General features: G+C 42.3%; 2 protein-coding genes across 2 annotated transcripts; one reads left to right on the top strand and one right to left on the bottom strand.

Annotated features, from left to right (window-relative positions):
- Window positions 1-1,166: 1,166 nt before the first annotated feature.
- On the bottom strand, window positions 1,167-3,530 carry LOC119894712 (breakpoint cluster region protein-like). Its single transcript, XM_038707372.1, has one exon. The coding sequence runs from the start codon at window positions 2,565-2,567 to the stop codon at window positions 1,167-1,169; it is 1,401 nt and encodes a 466-aa protein (XP_038563300.1). The 5' UTR covers window positions 2,568-3,530.
- Window positions 3,531-4,193: 663 nt separating this feature from the next.
- LOC119894711 (intraflagellar transport protein 81 homolog) lies at window positions 4,194-19,870 on the top strand. The gene is made up of 18 exons (XM_038707371.1): window positions 4,194-4,562; window positions 4,698-4,801; window positions 4,882-5,062; window positions 5,157-5,246; window positions 5,429-5,494; window positions 5,796-5,906; window positions 7,003-7,087; window positions 7,772-7,935; window positions 8,022-8,117; window positions 9,004-9,150; window positions 12,435-12,584; window positions 13,780-13,908; window positions 16,907-16,996; window positions 17,855-17,941; window positions 18,039-18,110; window positions 18,341-18,426; window positions 18,676-18,721; window positions 18,970-19,870. The coding sequence occupies exons 1-18, from the start codon at window positions 4,419-4,421 to the stop codon at window positions 19,150-19,152; spliced, it is 2,031 nt and encodes a 676-aa protein (XP_038563299.1). The 5' UTR covers window positions 4,194-4,418; the 3' UTR covers window positions 19,153-19,870.
- The last annotated feature ends 317 nt before the right edge of the window (window positions 19,871-20,187 follow it).

Here is a 20,187-nt window from a genome sequence, read left to right as displayed (position 1 = left end):
TTTTTTTGGGTAGAGGCAGACAATTTTGCAGCTCCAATCCTAATACTCGCTCTGTATCCCAATCCTTCTTTGGCCTCAGCCAGCAACAATATGTGTCCTCGCATGTCATTCACTTTGACAAACGTTCTCACTGAGGAACACTCACTCCCGCCTCTCCTTCTGTCCTTGGCATTACGAAGTTGCCCAGACCACTCTCGTTATCCCACTTAACATTGTTATATTGTCATGTCAATACTCGTACTCAATGATGATTCTCCTATTGTGTTCACACATAACAGGAACACTGATGGCAGGCGTTTTGATTGGAAGCCGCATGACACACTTTAAGCCCCTCGATTCGCTTTTTTAAGTGAGTTGTCAGGGCTTTTTCCTACCCACCCCGTAACAAAGAGGCTCCCTAAATTTATCACGCTAGACAAACCCCTTTAAGTTAATTACTCGGCACCAAGGACAACAACACTGATGTGCTGACACGAAAAGTTGTGGACAGGGCCGAGAGGCTGGGAAGCCCGGGGTAGTCGCTGTCTCAGCCAGAGCATCTCTGTGAGAGTGCTGCAGCACTCAGCGGGCAAAGAGCAGAAGGGGGAGAAAAAGAGAGGGCAGGCCTGCTTACAAAGGGTAAAGAAAACACTGCTGAAAGAACTGCAAAACCACTGGGTTACTATTAAGAATCAGTGTATTTAAAGTCCATCTTGTCAATCCCAACCCCCTCGTGGCAGGCTGGTGAAAACCTGTTTAGTCTTTTTGTGCAAAGGCTAATCAGGCTTGACTGGAATGGGCTGACATTCCTGACGCACTCAATATGGATAAAGGGAGATAAAATAAATTCTCATTAACGAGAGGAGAAGATGAATTCTGTAGTGGCCTCTTTTTCCCTTTTTTTTGTAGCCCACTTCAATCATAATAGGTCCCCTCAAGCTAACTAACTCAGCTGAAACCCAAGAAATTGCTAAAACAACAAGAAATGTGCATAATCGTAGCTTCATGAAACATTTTTACATGCATTTTGTGTATATGTTCGAAATATTAGGACTTAACTAAAAGGGCCGCAGGTGCGTTTTATTCATCAGTGACTTATTCAGGATCAAGGCCAGGCAGGGCAAGCACAGGCATCTTTCAGACAGTGATTAGAGAGGGCCTTTTATGTGCTTTTAGTACTTTATGATCTACCCATTAGAATACTTTGCTGTTTTAATCCTGAAAATGAAAGGCTTGAAGAACATCTGTGCAGTGTGCCTTGCAGACCTACCCAGATCTCCTTGAACACTGTTGTCATGAGAGGTCCTGCTGGACGTGGTGGAGTCCCCATCACTGGGCCAGATCTGGCCCGTTTTACGGAGCCCGATGACAGAGGCCTCAGACACCATCACCTGCTGCTTTAGACGTTTCTGAGACAGGGGTGTGGGTGGGCTGCTGCTCTCAAAGGACTGCTGGGAATGCTGGGAAGGTGAGCGACTTTTCTCCCTGTACATCTGATAGGCGGTGGGGCTGGGAGACACGTGGCTGGACTGGCCCGAGGAGAAGTCCTCCTCGCTGGATGTTAAGTTCTCGTTGGAGCTGCAGTCTGGTGTGTACCCTCCTCCTACGTCGTCAAAGCTGCCGGGAGAATAGGAGCGCCTCGGCCAGGTGAGGTGTGCATCCTCCTCTAGGCTGTGGTCCCTAATGTGGATGACTCGAGTGTCCCCGTCAGCCATCATTCCTCCAACATACACACTAGTGTAAGGCTGGCACTCAGCCTTTCCCCCAGTGGAACGGATCACACCGTCTTTCAGTAAGTGTGGGATGACCTCAGCATCATCATATGACCCGTTGTAGCTGCAGTTCCCCTCAGTGGATCTGCCTCTCTGAACAGCATGGCTGATGTCCCCCGTGGCGGCAGACAGGTTCCCTGGGAGCGAGTGCAGGGATCTCTTACGCTCCATCTGCATGGCCTGAGAGCCCAGGGTGCTGATCTTGTCTGACACCTCCCTGTCGTTGACTTTGACCAGCCCTCGCTCGTGATGGTACTCCATGTTCACATAGAAAGGTTTGTCCTGGCCGCCCATCACTGACAACCCTCTGCCATCTCCGGCTGTATGAGAGTTGGCTCTCCTGATGCGCTCAAAGTTGGATCTCAGAGCTGCTACCGAGCCTGTGCCCAGCGGAAAATCAGGAATCTCTGACTCCTGGCGGACGGATGACACCCCACCCACCTCTCCTTCTGGAAGTGGTTTACACCTGGCTGTCTTGCCAGGCGCTCTCTTTTGCTGCTCTTCCACTGGTGCCTCATCAACATGGGACTTCTGGCAGTCTTGCCCAGTGGACAGGTCTCCAGCATTCATCTGGGGTGTCCTTTTAAATCCCCATCGCTGGCCATCATAAGACTTCCTCTCTTTTGCAAGCAGAGTCTGCAGGTAGATCATCCGGAAGCGCTCCTTGTTTACTTCCTTCTCCAAGTGCCTGATAGATGCCTTGCATTTGTCCAGCTCCTGTTCAATGTCCCCCATTGAATTCATCTCCATGCAAGGGGGATCAGACTCAGGGAACTGGGCTCTCCATGCCTCCACAAATCCAACCGGTTCAACCATTGTTATTACTGTGATAGAAACTATTCAATCAACTAACAACACAATCATATACATTCCTAAAGCATGAACTGGACCTAACTCTTTACAACTTAAAACTTGCATAGTGCTATAACAGAGGAAGGAAGGATCCACTCCAGAGGAAGGAAGGATCCACTTTACAGGGAAGATAACCTGTTCAGTTTAATACTCACAAAACACAGGAATAAAATCCTACAGAAGCAAGATCACTGGTCGAGTCTCTTTACTCCTGTTGACATAGTCCAAGAAATGCGAGGTTATCCTAATTCTCGCACTTGATCCCTTCTTGTGCTCGTCTATTCTCTGGAGATCCTCTGTCCTTGGTGTCAGACTGACTCGAAGCTCTTTCGTGTTTTGGCTCTCCGTCAGCGTTACAGTTGCAGCAGAAAGAGGAGGGGCTACATGGATGTGATTTACTCCAAATCCTTTTTTTTAAAGGGATGATTCTCAAAATGCAGTTTCTAATCGAAAACGGAGTTTCCAGGTAAAGCTGATTACGACAACTGTCAAATTCACCAGAACATATTTCCCGAGGAAAACCGCTGCCAGCAAAGTTAGAAGACGGTCTGATAAGGGAGATAAACCGACCCTTTAAAGGCAGAAAACGTCCCACGTTGTGGCGAGAAGGGCTTTGTGCAGGAAAGTGTTGTCTTGTGGCCGTTATAGTTTAGGTGGATGAAGAAAAACGAGGTCCCGTCTTTCAAACCCTCTTTCCTTTGTTGGTTGTTCAAATTCAGCCTTGATTTTTACCCCCCTTAAGATAAGAAATCAACTACCCTAATAGCCTATGTCCCCCTGTCCAGCCTTAGGTCTCCAGATATGTGCCTTTCTGACAAAGCACACTTGTCCTTTCAGTGAACGTTATGCTCTGGACACTACCAACCTTCCTACCAAAGTTCATTGTGTTGCAATCAACCTGAAGCCGTTCCTTGTGAAAACATCGCCATCTGACGGTTCAAAAGTTCAGACTGACAGTGGGATAAGTTCATACATCTCCTTTCAACTCGGGTCACTAACTTACATGATTTGTGCGCAGTTCAGATAAATGGCCCTAGACGTGTTAATGCTGCAGTTTATAAGCGAATAGCTGTTTTTACCATTGTTCATTTTTTTTGCATTAAATGCGACGCGATGCTACATAAATGTCACTTCACATTAAAGAGGATGAGCAGTTCGCATCCATCAACCAAGCAGTAAGTACTTTTAGTTTATTTTTAGCGGGTAGGTATTGAACATGCTTTAATCCTTAAGATATTTAAATTCAGGGGAAATACTTTTTAGATGCGGGGAAATAATATGTAAGCTAGCAGTCATTAAAAGTTAGCGTTATAACAAGTTAATTCTAACTACACACAACGGCAGGTCAGGGGTGTTTGTTGTAGTAAGCACTATTTTTTCCATGACCAACGTTATGAGTTTTCAGCAATTTTGTACTCACAGGTGTGTACATGCCTGTCTGAGCCAGAGGTAATTTGCGCACTTATAGCGCAACACAACGGTCTTAAAAATGTCAAAGCTACTTCCTGTTAGCAACCAACTCGCGTTTGATACGGTTTCCATGGGGCTCTTAAACAGCTGCTGCATTTCTCTCCGCTAACTAGCAACTGAGGAATTAACACGACGAACTAACAACTTTACCGGGCATGTGTCTTTATCATTTGTAAACAGTTGCTAGCCACAGTCACTAGCAAGTCGGGCTGGTTGTTTTTATTAAAGGTTTCTTTGCAGGTTGGATTGGGGAGCTAATGTTAGTTAGCTTAACGTTAGCTGGCTAAACCAAGCAAATAAGACGACTCATTAACTGAACGTTAGAGCAAGCACGTTTCGTTCAAGATGAGTGAGCAGCTGAAATTCATCGTTGAACAACTTAACAAGGACCCGTTCAAGAAAAACTTTAACCTCATCACGTTTGACTCCCTCGAACCGATGCAGCTGCTGCAGATTTTAAACGATGTTCTGGCTGAAATAGACCCAAAGGTGGGACACTATCTCCAAGGACTGTACAGACTTCTGTTACTTGTGTCAGTGCAAAATGTTGTATAATGTCAGCCTGGGTCTGGCATTCATGAGATAATCTGAACTAACGCAATATACGGCCCCTCTTGTCTTTAGCAAGCTATAGATATCCGTGAAGAAATGCCTGAACAAACCATAAAGAGGATGTGTGCTCTGCTGGGGATGCTGAAATACAAACCTCCGGGCAACCCCTCTGATGTGTAAGTAATGACATTCCATGAGAATTGAAACATGTCTATTCCTAGGGATATTCTCATCATGTGCTCCTTCCCTCATGCAGAAGCAACTTTAGACAAGGTTTGGTGATTGGCAGCAAGCCCGTGGTCCACCCTATCCTCCACTGGCTGCTACAGAGGGTCCCTGAACTAAAGAAAAGGGCTTATTTAGCTCGCTTTCTTGTCAAACTGGAGGTGCCTGCAGAGTTTCTGCAGGATGACATTATCAATGACACCTATCACCAGGTTGCCAATATATCATAAACATTTAATTTCCTAGTTTTTTAGCCAGTAATCCAAAAGACAAGAGAGGCTATGCACTAATGTTGTGTGTTCACAGTATGAAGAGCTGGTGGAAGGTTTTAAGACGTATCACAAAGAGTGTGAGCAGCTGAGGACGTCAGGCTTCTCCACATCAGAAATCAGAAGGGTGAAAAACACTCAATGACTCTTTATAATCCCTTTTTGTTAGACGTTATTGATGATAAGCGTTGCTCAGCATAGCCTGTCACTATACCTATGCCTGTCACACATGTCACTACATTATAATTCAACTTATCAAGCTTAGCTGATGTAATTCAGTAAGGTATTGCCCCTTTTCTCCAATAACAGGACATCAGTGCAATGGAGGAAGAGAAAGACCAACTAATCAAACGTGTGGAGAGGCTGAAGAAGAGGGTAAGGCAAACTGTTCCGAGAGGCTGCATCTCTCTTCTAATCCTTGGAAGGCTTTAGGATTCACTGAGGAATGACAACATGACCCCAGACATAAATGATCAGCTTCTATAAAAGACCTGACAGGGATCTGACAGGCTGTGAGGCTGTCTTAGCAAGGCGGTGAAGTAATGAGGTGTTGATTTAATAGGTCTCCCGCCAAAAGGTGAAACCTGACTCTGTTTGAGGTGCTTGGTTATTTCTGCTTACCATGTGATAACCTGCAATCTGAAGTCGTCGTATTAACTTGTTGATCCTCCACTAGGTGGAGTCAGTGTCTAACCATCAACGGATGCTGGAACAGGCCAGACAGCTGCGAGTGGAGAAGGAGAGAGAGGAGTCACTGACTCACCAGAAGCAAGAACAAAAGAACCAAGTAAATGCTTGTTGTTAATTGTGGTTTATCGTCATGTTTGTTCACCTTGGTATAATTTCATAAGACATCATCAACCATCATTAACAGATGCTGTCTGCTGGGCTTTTTGAAAAGAAAAATGAACCTGTAGAATCTCAGGTGTTTTTCCGCTGTTTTTTTCTTCTCAGTTTATAGGCTTACTATTATGCCCTAAGACTTTTCAACACCTCACACTATTTTTTGGCCCTTGTTTCTTGTTTGATATTAGGGCTAAAACAATGAGTCAATTCATCGATTAATTGATCAACAGAAAAAGCAGCTATTTTGATATCAATTAATAATTTCAATGACTTTTCAAGCACGAATAGTGAAACATTTTCAAACATTCTCTTGTTTCAGAGGATGATAATTTAAGAGGATGTGTTGCTTTTCTCTGTTTTATAAAATTGTAAACCGAAAATCTTTGGGTTGTGGCCTGTTGGTCAGACAAAACCAGACATTTAAGGACACCACCTTGGTCTGTGAGAAGTTGCAATGGGCATTTTTTTACTATTTTATCACTATTACTTAGTAATCTGCAGACTAATGGATAATTGAGATAATCTTTTGTAAAGTTGCTGCCTTGTTTCATGTAGACATCAACAACAGAAAAGTTTCAAATAATTAATTTTCATCCTTCTGCAAGCTTTGGTTTATAAATGTAAAAATATTCTACAAACATTTTTCAAGAGATTAGAAAGTTGCAGAAGAATCAGATTGGTGTGAACAGTGTGACCAGACGGCTTTCAGCTCAGTCACTTGTCAGAAAATTAATTGGCAACTATTTTGACAATCACTTCATCACTTTGTCATTTTTATGACCAAATTGCTTTTTTCTTAGTCTTCTGTGATAGTAAATTGAATAGCTTTGGGACAAAACAAGTATTTTAAAAATGTAATCTTGTACGCCAGGAAAACGTGATGTGCATTGTTCACTATTTTCCAAACAATTAATGTGCTAATCAAGAATATGATTTGAAGGTTAATCACAAATGAAAATAGTTGAACAAACAAATTATCAGTGGTAATGGCAAAACTCCCACATTACCTGTATTAGTAATCATTTTTGTGTGTTCAGCTGTTCCAGGCAGAGCAGAGACTGCAGAGATCACAGCAGCAGTTGAAGGATTTGCGACAGGCAGCAGCAGATGCCAATCCAGAAAGTGAGTGTCCTGCTGTTGCCTTTGCAGGACACAGCTGGATGGGTAGCTCAAGGACACAGCAGAGCATTAGAGGGTCTCTTAGCTAATAGGCTTTCATCTGTTGAGACCATCTAATTATACTTTGATCTTTGAAGTACCATAATAAGGCTTATCTGATGTTCAAATTGTCCCCTTTTGTTCTCATCTCGTATCGGGCTCTTCAGCCAGAGGAGAGATTTACACGTTTGCAGTTTCTAATATGACCTAAAATTAAGGTGGAGCTGCACAATTGGGGTCTGCATTAGCTCAGTCCATGGGGACTTGGCTCTAGAACCAGAGGGTCCAGCACGGACCCCTAAATGGTGTTTAGGCACTGTACAACAGCCTGATTAGGATGGGTTAAAGGCAGAGAACAACAAATTTTATTAATGAAGTATAATAATAAAAAATTAAAGTCACTTATAACAATTACTCCAAAAAAGTACATTGAATGCTAATTGGGGCGCTACTGTTTAGTATAATTAATTGTCTTTTAACAATTACATTTCAAAAGATTTACACAAGTGATGTAGTGGTGTGTCTTTCATATGCTTAGTGAATTTGCATGAGTAAGTGATACTCAGCTTTTCTTAAGTAATCAGAGCTGTAGAGGTTTCAAACGCATTATGCTCAAAGTGCTTAATTTAAAAGTTCTGTCTCTTTCAGGCTTAATGAAAAGGCTTGAAGAGGAGATCAAGATCAACTCCTACATGGTTTCTGAGAAACTCCCCAAAGAGCTGGAGAGTATGAGGCGTACAGTGCAGCACCTGCAGAAAATAGCGTCAGAGCCTGCCATGGGCCAGGCTGATCTCCAGGAGCTGGAGGACAAGGTCTGTTAAGTCTGTGCACCTCCATGCACTGCAAAATTCACCAATGTGTCAGTCTCTTGAGTGTTCTGCACTTGTCCCTTTCACAGATTAAAGAAGTTGATTCTCAGATAAACCAGCTGATTGAGAAGAAGATGATGAGAAATGACCCAATGGATGACAAACTCACCCTTTACAGGCAACAGGTGTTGACTTTATTGAATTTCTTTGATGTCCTTCAAGTTTTTTGTCTATTTTGTCCTGAGTGAGCTGGACTTTTTGGGTGCGGACTGCGATGCTGTGTGACGTAGAAGGTGCCCTGTGGAGTTTACTTCTGAGCAAACAAAAGTTATGTTTACATTCAGTAATACTCCCCTAAGCCCATTGTGTTGTCCTTGAACTCCAACAGGTGTGCTCCATGGCATTTCCTTGATCATAAAACATTTGAAAAGCATTGTTTAAATCCATGTGGGGTGGCATGTTGCAGCATATCTTGGGAGTGTTACCGGCACCTGTAGATCAGTGGATTAGTGTGAAACCATTGGCAGGACTTTGTATCGCCTCACCTCATGCGCGTGATAAACATGGGGGATCCACTCGTACAAAAACAGCTCCATCGTGTTACTAGAGGTCAAAACCCCCACAGAGAACCTTTAAATCAGTCCATTAATGTATTGGATGATTTTGCACGGCAGAGATGGCACTGCATAGGTCATCTTTCTTTCCAATCTTCTCATGAGGAGGAGTGGTGCTCATGTGCTTAAAAATAGCATAAAGTTGTAGGTTATATTAGTACTGTTTAGTCCTGAGGAAGACCTTGTGGTTAAAAGTTGTCTGTTTTTATGATAAACCCTACTATGTACCACTTTAATATGTACTACATATCCATTCTTGTTTACACCAAAAAGTGAACCGTTTTTTCCCACAAGGTTGTCCTCTGGCTCCTGTCCACTATTTTTTCATCTCTTTGCTAAAGTGTATATTTCTTGCCCCAATAACATCCCCATTGATCAATTGCACTCCCTCTCCCACGGGTTAACAGTCGCTCAAATGTGTCATGTTTGTATATCCAATGTAACATTACTCTTGCAGGCCTCCATTATCATTCGAAGGAAGGAGTCGAAGGCCGAGGAGCTTCAGGAAGCGAGGGAGGAGCTGGCCGCGGCAGAGAGGGAGCTGAGGCAGAGGGCCAGCCAGGCACAAGCCTCAGATGGGGGAGAGGTCATCCGGGGTGACGAGGTACACTGTTGGAAATGCTTCTTGCTGTCACAAAGTTATGCAATCACTAAACATCAGCCATCTCTGAATGCCCTGGAAGCTGTGTTGATCTTACAAGCTGGACATAGATAATGGCTGGCTTTGTTTCTGATAAGAAAAAAAATTCAGTAATGATTCATGATTCTTCTTTGTGTCCGAGGTAACAACACCTACAGAAACTCAAGCTTTATCTAAGCGCGCCCTAGTAGATTTGCAAACCGCAGGAAACACAAGAGGCTATTTTTGTTCTTATCCAAACATAGAGGGACTCGGTGTCTAATGGCACTTATCCCTTTTCCTTACTCTCCCCCACATTCCCATGCAGAACCATAAATAGAACACACCAGAGAATATCCAGAACAAGGAAATGTACGGGACAAACTGCCTGAAAGATGGCCTTTTCCCTAATCTCTAGTGTAATCAGTCTCCTAACTCAAGTCAGCTGGACACATTAAACAGACATGGGGCATAAAACCTGTCTTTATTTATATCCTGTGATGAGGATGTACTCCCCCCTTTCAGACACATGGCATGGTCTACTCGGGCCTATCACGTTTAAAAATACAGTTGACAAGGAGAAAAAAATAATCTTGAGACGCTTAAATCCGAAAGCCTTGAGCACAGTCACTCCTTCTTTTGCCTATGCGCACATTACTCTTACAGTTAAAGAGTCAACAGTTCTGTATTAGCAGAGGGATGCTGAAAGATGGCGGTTGTGCTGTGACCGTATGCACTGTGTGGATGAGAACGTTTTATGCATGTTGATATATGCGAGGTGAGAGCCGGACTCTCTGCTGAGGCAAAAAAAAAAAAGTCACAGCATGTCTGAAACTGAAACAGCTTTCTCCCTGCTTCCCCCTTTTGTCCTGTAGGGCTGCTGTCCGTGCGTTTTGTTCCAGGGGTGTTGCTGACCCTGTCCTCTGACCTGCCTGTGTTGGGTTAAACAAAAACTTTCCATCATAAACATTTATGATGCTAAATATAGCATTTTATTTATTATTACCACAATACTTTGAGACATTTAAGATAATTACTTAAAACAAACAAAACCAATACACACAGAATACTTATGGCCTCTACAGTGCAGTTTTTGGTTTCTACAAATTAGTCTGATCTTCTGAGAAATCCTCTGGGTTATTACATAGCTCTGAAAGAGGGTGTTTTTTTTTTTGTTGTTTTTTTTGCAGCAGAAACAAACTGCTTTCACTGATTCCGGCAAATGATAGAGGAAGTGAAATGTCAGTGGAAAAATAACTTCTAACATGTTTATTTTTTACAGGAAGGGAAAAGAAAGCAATCATCTGTGCAGTGCAGTGGAGGAGAAGTAGCAAAATCTGTTTTTGTGAGAGGAAGATATATGAGATGTTTAAAAAGAAACCGGCTGGCAATACCACTGGACTAAGACAGACGCTCACATGTATTTCAGCCACTGTAGTTGTTCTACATCAATGATACCAAAATATTACAATTAATTTAAGGGACCCACCTTTAAGTCTGACTGAAATGATGAGAGGGGGCTGTTTGTAGGTACAAAGAGGGCCCTTGAGAGTATACATGAATGAAGTTAATGGAAAATGTTTTGTCAAACACAGCTTATCAGACTCCTCCGTAGTTTTGGGCCATCAGCCACGGTGGAGATGATCACTTTATCGGAGGTATTTTCCATTCTGCTGGTTATGTGTCATCACATACCACCCACCAACTGCAGGGTCTCTCTGAGAGGGATGACTACATCTGCTCGTCATTGGTTGGTCAGTAACATGAAACCACTTTATCAAACACCCTCATCACTGGTTTAATTTTAGTGTTACTGCAGTCAAGACACAATCTGAGTAACATGCTCACTTTTTTTTTTTAAATACTGTGGTGATCTTCATAGTAACTAAAGAGTTACTCTGCTACTGTACACAGTAGTTTGATTCTTCTGGATTTCATTCTAAGCGCAGCTTATACATTAATACCAGCTTCCTAACCTCTTGATAATGTAACTGTTCTGCACAGTTATTTGGAGGGTCTGCTGCACCATTCATGTTTCTATAGACTTGCATGTATGCAGGTTTGTGTGAATGTACTGTATGTCTGAGACAAGAGGTGTTATGACTGAGCTGTCGGCCAGTTTAACAGCAGTTGTTTTGGGGACACACTGTCGGGAACACTATGCAGTGTTACTCTGCTGTGCTAATTCCTCTCTCAGCCATGTCTGCCCTTGATGTCCCAAAATACACAAAGAATAAATGTGTACACCCCCCCCCACACACACACGCGCACACGCACAGACGCGCACGCACACACACCCCTCCCCACACACACACACACACACACCCCTCCCCACACACATCAAGCTTCATGGATTCCCAAAGGACACAAAGCACATTCTGTGATTTCTGGGGCTATTCTCCTGTGTCCATGTTCATTTATAGCTGCTCTTCATTGTAGAGGAGTTTCATTGTGTCCTGACAGACAGTCAGGGTTGGGAATAACTGAGCATCAGCTAAAAGCAGTTATTCTGCCAGATGAAGCTGTTTGCTGTACATAGCTGGCTGTGAATCTGAAGGGATCGAGTGACTGTTTCAGATCATGGCATGGCCCCCAGTTGCTGCTGTTCTCTAATCCCTTCCCTCCCCTGGCTCAACCCATTGTCTTCTCCTGTGGCCTTTCATAGTATCTCAGCTGTGCTGGATACCAAGTAGTCAAATATAAACTGTATTTATGCCTCTTTCATTGCATTTCCCAAAGAAGCATTTACACTTTCTTGCTTGTTGCAAGCACATGAACACCAATTTTTTTAAAATACATGTCTGTTTTTGCTGTTATAATTGAAATTTTTTATATTAATGTATCAAATAACTACATTTATGTGAAGGGCGTCATTACGTACTGATGAACCAACAGATAACGAAGCTTTTAGCAGCTAAAGAGTCAGATTATCAGGAGTTGGTGGAGAACAAACCAGGACCTATTGGAGAGTCAATATTGGACTGACATATATCAGGTGACCAGCGCAGCTCTGTAAATGTGTAAATAAACAACTGTTCACTATATGAACTCAGAAGGGGATAATATGTCAGCAGTGTTTACAGCCAGATTCTGCTGCCCTCAAAATCAGCTAATGCAGGTTTAAAGACCTTTTCTAAATGCAAGTGTAGCAAAGAAACCACAAAATGTCATGTGAAAGCATCGTTTAGTATTCACTTCTCTTAAATCTAAAATCAAGTGTACTTTTAATTTGAAGGTAATGTTAAATTCTGTTTCTTTGTTCTTCAAAGCTAAAACGCCTGGTGATGAAATTGCGCAGCAAGGGAACAGTATACAAGAAGAAACGTCAGGAAATTGCTGAGCTGAAAGTGGAGTATGGAGTCCTGCAGCGGACAGAGGAGATTCTCAAGCAGAGGCATGACACTGTCCAACAGAAACTGGTAAGACTAAACAAATATTTACAGCAAAACAAACAAAGGAATGGGATCTACTTGTTGCCCTTTATATGAAGTCTTTATATCATTATGTCTAGATATCCTTTAGAGTGCTACAAGCCACAAGCAAAAAGTCCATTGAATTCATAATAACTATAGGGCGAGTGCTCACACATTATTATCTTGCATTTTTTTTATTAACACAGGGTTGTATAACGAGATTGACTTGTAGTTCCCTTTATACTACAAAAACAAACATTATAAACAAATAATATGTACAGCCGATGGGTGGATAAATGATAAGTCATAGAAATAAAACAATTTACACGGTGGAGTGCTGAGGATGAATTTAGGAGTTCATTCAGTGAGCAGCTCCAAGTTGCACAAGAGCACTGGTAGTGTCATTAAAGCAGCATGAGTTATCATTATTACTTTTAAATCTTCCTTATTCCACGTGGACTACGGAAATCCTCCTAATTGTCCTCTCTGACCCGTAGCAGTCATACTGTATCCCACCCACCCCTCTCCCCACACTCGTGCTGCCATTCGAAATGTCCTGTTCTCCCTTGATCTCCCCATTCACGCAGTTCGTGTTAACAGTGAAGTGGTAGAACCTTCCTGGAAATGGCTTCACGCCTCTGTACGGTCCCAGCACCTGACTTGTTGATAGACTGTCTGACGCAGGCTGAGCTGCTATTTCTGATGGCTGCATCTCACACTAGGATTTGTTAATACAATGAAAGTTTTCATTCTGATCACATGTCTAGCAAGGCGACGTGTCTGCTCCTTTCTTTATGTGTGAGCCTGATTTTATTTTATTTTTTTTTTTTTTTTTTTTTTTCAGCTGGATAATTATTCATACATTGAGAGTCAAATGACTGTTGTGATGAGTGGGTAGCACTGTTACTGAAATGTGCTGTTGTAGTGTTGCCTGTATTGGAAGACATTTAAACCTTTTTGTGTTCAGTTCAGAAAGAGTTTTAATATCACAGCTTCAGCAGATAACCCTTAGCTTCATGTGGAAGCAGCATTTTGTGGTATGCTTAAAATCACCGTTCAATAAGAATGCACTTTAATTGTAAAAACACTGAATTGATGGTTCATATTGATGGTGACCATTTGATTCCATTGCTGATTTATATATATTTTTTTTGTGCGTGTGCTGTTGAGTAATCCACTTGTCTCTGTTGTATTTTTCAAGCAAACTGTGGAAGCTGAGAAGGGTATCTCTGGCTACAGTAACACTCAGGAGGAACTGGAGAGGGTGTCGGCCATCAAGAGTGAGCTGGATGAGAAGAAGGGCCGCACGCTGGATGACATGTCTGAAATGGTAACTATACCAAAGGGGCCTTGGGTAAAATCCACCCTAAACTCGTTTTTTCATTTTGCTGTAGGTAACACAGCAACACCAGATCTCTTTACAGATTCTGTCTTTCTGAGGAAAGCTTAGACATATGCTGACATTGATTGGGCAGTCAAAGACTAGTGAAATGGAAAATGTGTATTTTATTAGACATTATTAATTGTATAGTAAAACCCCCACTGACTATAGAATTTAAAGCCTCCACACAGCCATGGCACCTACGCAGGTGTTTTCACTTAGTTTGGCTAATAGACCTTCCCTCAGAACTGTATGGGCCTGTACAGACTGTGTTTGGGTGGTATCTTCCTAACTCTGTTAGGGCAGGACAACTTATACCATTATCATTCCTATAGGCCTTTTTCAATGCAAGCATTTGACATGCACAGTAGGAAAAACACAGGTGGAACTAATAAACTGAATGATGCCTGAATTCCATATAGCTGCTTTGGTTTCAGAGTTGAGGTGTTGTGTCACACTGTCATATTTCACACTTTCAAACCTAAGATACAAGACAGAACAGGTACTAAAGTGAGCTAAACAGAACATGCAAATGAAAAGGAGCAGAGCCAACATTAATGCCATTAGTAACACCTGGGGGATGTTCAATCTCAGAACATTTTGCACTGGTTTGCTACGCTGTGCAACAGGCTTTGAGGTATGTTTTCTCTTGTTTGGTGTGTAAGAGGTGTCGCCCAATCAGCAGTGACATGTTTATAAACACTGCTGTATTAAAAAGGTAGTGAAGTGCAGTGTGCTTGTGTACCTTAACAGGGTGTTCAAGGCACCACCGTTTCCGCACCACGTTTTGTCTGGGCGACCCTGTACTTTTCCTACTATAACAAGTCAAAATGTCTGCTGTGAGAAGGGCCCATGGTGTTTGGTGACCTCATGTAATTTCCCAACATAACTCCCCCAACGTAAGTTTTAGCAGAAGTCTAAATAGTGGAAAAAAGTGAAATCCTGTGTGGGTGTGCGTTGGGCATTTTAATCAAACTAACTTTGATTTGTAGTTTTTCAATATTAACATTGATCTCTGTTGTCAGTAATAGTACAAGGTCAATTCTTAAGATTATAGAAATAGCTGCCACTCATTGGGCCATGCTCCAAGCTGTAGTTTAAAGTACACCTTTACACTGGCACAGATACTGATGTGAATGTTACTGAATACTGATAAATAACCCATATTGTGGCTATAGACACTTTACATATTTTTTCTACTGGGAACCATTCATCATGTTTGATAATGCTGCCTGCTTTCATTATCACAGTAAATCATTAGTCACAGTCACATTACCTGCTGTTTTCTCTGCAGCCTTTAAAGTATACAAAGTTAAACATTTCAGCCTGAAATGCTACACTGCTCAAAAAAATGAAGGGTATAACATCAAGTCAGTTAAACTTCAGAGATATCAATCGGTCCAGTTAGGAGGCATAAGTGATTGTGAATCAGTGTCACATGATTTGGTGCAAATGAAAGTGACAACAGGTGCACCGGAGAGGCAAAAGCAAGACTACCCCCATAAAGGGAATGGTTTTGCAGGTGGTGTCCTCAGACAGTTGCTCTCTCCTTGTCCTTCCTGATTGATTGATTGATTACTCGATTACTCTCTATTTTGCATTTTGCTAGTGTCCCTTGTCACTACTGGTAGCATGAGGCGGTACCTGTAGGTTGCGCAGGTAGTCCAGCTTCTCCAGCATGGATGGATTGCAAGAAGTTTCACTATGTCTCCCAGCACATTCTCAAGAGCATGGAGGAGATACAAGGAGACCAGAGCGGTAAAAGGGCATCAACCCAGCAGCAGTACTGGTAGCTGTTCCTTTGTCCCGGGAGGAACAGGTGCAGCACTGCCAGAGCCCTACAGAATGACCTCCAGCGGGCTGCTGCTATGCATGTTTCCGACCAAACTATCCGAAACAGACTCCATGAGTGTGACATGAGGGCCTGACGTCCTCTAGTGGGATCTGTGCTCACAGCCCAGCACCGTTCAGCTGGATTGGCATTCACCAGAGAACAAGAGAATTTGCAGGACTGCCATTGGCGCCCCGTTCTCTTTACAGATTAGAGCAAGTTCACACTGAGCACATGTGACAGATGTGAAGGAGTCTGGAGACACCGTGGTGAACGTTATGCTGCCTGCATCCTCATCTAGCATGACCGGTTTTGCGGTGGGTCAGTGATTGTCTGGCGAGGCATATCCTTGGAGGGCCCTCAGACACGTGCTAGCCAACACTATCCTGACTGCTGTTAGGTACCAGGATGAAATCCTCAGACCTTACACTGGTGCAGTGGGCCCTGGGTTCCTTCTGGTGCAAGACAATGTCCAGCCTCATGTGGCCAGAGTGTGTAGGTAGTTCCTGGATGGCGAAGTCATTGCTGCCATTGACTGTCCCTCATGTTCCCCAGACCTAAATCCAATTGAGAACCTCTGTGACGTTGTCTGTCGGTGCATCCAACGCCGCCAAGTAGCACCACAGACTGTCCAGGAGCACTACCGATGCCCTGATCAGGTCTGGAAGGAGATCCCCCAGCACACCATCCCCCGTCTCATAAGCAGCATGCCCAAATGTTATCGGGAGTGTATACAGGCATGTGGGGTCCATACACACTACTGACTCACATTATGAGTCACCATGATGAAAGTTACGCAAGTTAAATCAGTCTGTGATTTAATTCTTTTTCCCTTTGATTTTCAGTGTGACTTTGAATCCAGCCCTCTGTTGGTTGGTAATTTTGGTTTCCATTGAACGTTGTTTTTTTTTTGTTCTCAACAAATTTTATACAATGTACACAAAAGATCTGGAACTTTGAACTATTTCCTTCATTGAGATATAATGTCTGATTTAAGTGTTCCCTTAATTATTTTGAGCAGTGTATTTCCTCTCAATTTACATTGTGATTATTGTAAGGCGTATGTTTTTTTCCCCCAGTATTAATTTAGTGTGTGTTATTGGCTTGGATTTACAGGTGAAGAAATTAAACTCTATGATAGTGGAGAAGAAGTCTGCTCTAGCACCTATTATAAAAGAACTGAGGTCACTGAGACAGCAGTGTCAGGTGAGCATCGCCCGCATTATAACACCTACTTCAAAGGCTTCTCACACCATATCAGTTAGTGTTTGTTAAAAGGAAATTGGCCACCTGACCACATTTAAATAACCTTTAAGGACCTTCAACAGCCATAATAAATCATTGCTGCCCCCCTTGCACACAAGTCAGGAATAAAGGAAGAAGAAGTTGATAAAGATTTTTGAGTTGTTCTCATGGGGGTCAACAGAGTTTGAGTCGCTTATCAGCTACAAAAGGGATAAAATTCATATTTTTAAATGCCATAATATATAGTATATACGATGGTGTAGGATTTTATACCAGTGCAAAAAAACACAGTTCTCACAGCTCCCAAACGACTCCTAAATTCTGCGCAAAAAACATAATAAACTATGAATCTGCCCTAAATTTAAAAACCAGTGGTGGTATCTTTACTGTGTGCCTGCAAGCCACTAAGAGTTAACTTGTATTGTGCTTGTGGGTTATCATAGACACGGCCCCTTGAGAATAATTTACATAGTCCATAAATAAAATGCACGATGGGAAAGCCCCACATATCGCTGAGCTAAAGCAGAGGATTAAATTTTCCTACACGTGTTCCCAGAATCGCTCTTCCATCCTACTGGGCAATGTCAGCTAATGAAGAGCTGCAACAGGAAGACATAAATAGACTTTGTAGGAGCGCGATATAAATTAAACTGCTCAAATGCTAGCTGTGATGTTATGTTGATGTGAAACAGTGCTGAGAGTATGACAAGGGTGTTGAAAATTGTGTATTCTATCTATTTATTTCTATTCCCATACAGTATGTTAAATCATTTGTCTCTCCATTCCTGTGTATGCCTGTTCGGATTCCTATGTTAACAGGAACTAAGCCAGGAATATGAGGATAAGAAGGCGCAGTATGAAAGTTGTACTGCTGGTTTGGAGAGCAACAGGTCTAAATTGGAGCAGGTATAGTTATTACTAGAGAGAATATAGTCAACAGTTTAAATGTATGTATGTATTTTTATCCAGTGTATTCGTCTTTGATCTTGTTTTTCATTCACAGGAGGTGAAAGCACTGAGAGAGGAGACGGCGCAGGAGGAAAACCGATATCATTACATCAACTCCATGTCAGAGGTAAGACGGTTGCTTAAAACAGAAAAAAAACATTATAGCCATTAGCCACAGTGAGGGTATCAAGCATTGTTATCACTGTTTTACTGTTTTTCAATGACACTCTGAACAGTGACTTGCTACCCACAGGGGCGCTGCAGGAGTGGCTAAATGTTGCAGCATTTTGCATGTGACCTGGCCTCAAACGCCCACTGTGACAGTAAACTCGATCTCTCCCTCTCTGTCCTCAACAGATCATTGAGATGCAAATACAGCGGGCGGCAGAGGAGATGAAGGCTTACGTGTCCTCTGATCCGCAAGAGAGGAAGAAGGCCATCAGGTGAGCATGCTGAGCCAGACCAGCAAGCTGCTCACAAAATGAAATACCCCTTTTTACCTCTGGAAGCTTTTATTACAGTCAGTTTAGCTGCTGTCACTTTATTCTTTCGTGCAGCAGCAGTTGTCAAGAGACTCATGACCACACCTTGTTCTATCAAGATATGCTGATACACCACACCTTTATTTAAACACCGTGATTGATTCACAACATGGTTTGTATTTTAATTATACCCTTCTGCTTCTTTTGTAGGGAAGTGTACATGAAGAACATTTCAGAACAGGAGTTACTTGGCAAGGTGAGAACTGACCTAGCAGATGCCATGTGTCAATACTTCCTGTAGTCTCTCAAGAACACGGTCTGATGACAGGCAGGGTGGATAAGGAAACTTACAGAACTCCAGTAATGTAGATTGTAGTGAATATTTTTTTGCGAACGTGTTTGTAATTTTGGCCTTTTTTAATAAAGTAACCTGACTTATTGAACAGACAAGTGCCATTTAAAAATGTTTTCTTGCTAATCACTCTTTTAATTTGTGGACTCCAGAAGTTACGCGAGAAGCAGAAGATGGTGAGGGAGAGCCACAGCGCCAACATGGAGCAGATGAAGATGTGGCGTGACCTGGAGCAGCTGATGGAGTGCAAGAAGCAGTGCTTCATAAGAGCTCAGAGCCAGGCATCTATTGGTCAGGTCATCCAGGAGGGAGGAGAGGATAGGCTGGTGCTGTGACACGTCTAGGCAGGGTCCACTGCACATCACCTACAATACATTCACTACACAGAGTTTAACTTAATATTCTATGCCTTCCTCTAACATGTCTACATCTTTTACAATATAATTGTTGTACGAAACTGTTACTGTGCACTATTGTAGATTTAAATAACATGTACAAAGTTCATACAAGGTTTGTTTGGTCATGGAGGTTCATCTTGTCTGTTACACACCATCATCGAGTTTCACTTGATGGTTAATCTTGTGTAAGAACCAGACCAGTAGCTTCTTGGTGATGACATGGTTTGAGATCCTTTGAGCATCCACAGTTTAAAGATCACATGTATCAAAAGGTGGTACATGTTTTCACTTTCACCGGCCCCTGGAGACTCAGTTTCGCCACATCTTTAAGACTACACTTGCAATCCAAGTGTCCAAAGATAACAGCATACAAAGTGGTGCACTTGGGATGTGGCCGCGGTCAACTATTTTTGGCAACAACTACCCTGACCTTGGACAGGGTGTCTTGCCAGTTTTGGAGTTCACTGGGACCTCCATTGCTTTGGACAGTGCAGATGAAACAGTCATATTATTCAGCTTGTTTCTATTTCATATCACAACATACACAATTTTTCTATAATGGAGCCGTAGTTCCAGATAACCTTTGACATTTAAGGCATACATAGTTAGATATTTTGGTTGTCTATGTATTTCTATTAAATGTATTATATATTCATTTCGACTCATGTTTCATTGATAATATTCATCTAAAATGCAACTTACTGGCAGATAGTTGACCACACGTAAATTCTTAATTATGAGGATGTATTCAATTATTTCAGTTTAAACAGAATGAGAGAATACCTGTTGTACAACTAATGCTAGTATACAGAGAGCCCAGTTTATTTACATCAAATTATGTGACTGATTTGATGTTGATTTAGAGCATTCTGTTTGCTTTCTTTAACTGTAGTATGAAATCTTATGTTGTCTTTATGACCTGTTTTATATATAACAAGACCAATGCTGTTTTTAGTTCCTGTGCTGACGTTT

Source organism: Micropterus salmoides, unplaced genomic scaffold, assembly GCF_014851395.1.
Source record: "Micropterus salmoides isolate LMB-PRFRI ecotype aquatic unplaced genomic scaffold, ASM1485139v1 Ms_hic_scaffold_872, whole genome shotgun sequence".
Lineage (NCBI taxonomy): Eukaryota > Metazoa > Chordata > Actinopteri > Centrarchiformes > Centrarchidae > Micropterus > Micropterus salmoides.
This window is presented reverse-complemented; position numbering and strand designations above follow the sequence as displayed.

Bases quoted from the DNA above. Each gene is read 5' to 3' on its own strand.
- LOC119894712 (XM_038707372.1), bottom strand. From the start codon at position 2,567: ATGGTTGAACCGGTTGGATTTGTGGAGGCATGGAGAGCCCAGTTCCCT.
- LOC119894711 (XM_038707371.1), top strand. From the start codon at position 4,419: ATGAGTGAGCAGCTGAAATTCATCGTTGAACAACTTAACAAGGACCCG. The intron at 8,118-9,003 runs GTGTTGACTTTA...TTACTCTTGCAG, and splicing joins TCACCCTTTACAGGCAACAG to GCCTCCATTATCATTCGAAG. The intron at 16,997-17,854 runs GTGAGCATCGCC...CTATGTTAACAG, and splicing joins CACTGAGACAGCAGTGTCAG to GAACTAAGCCAGGAATATGA.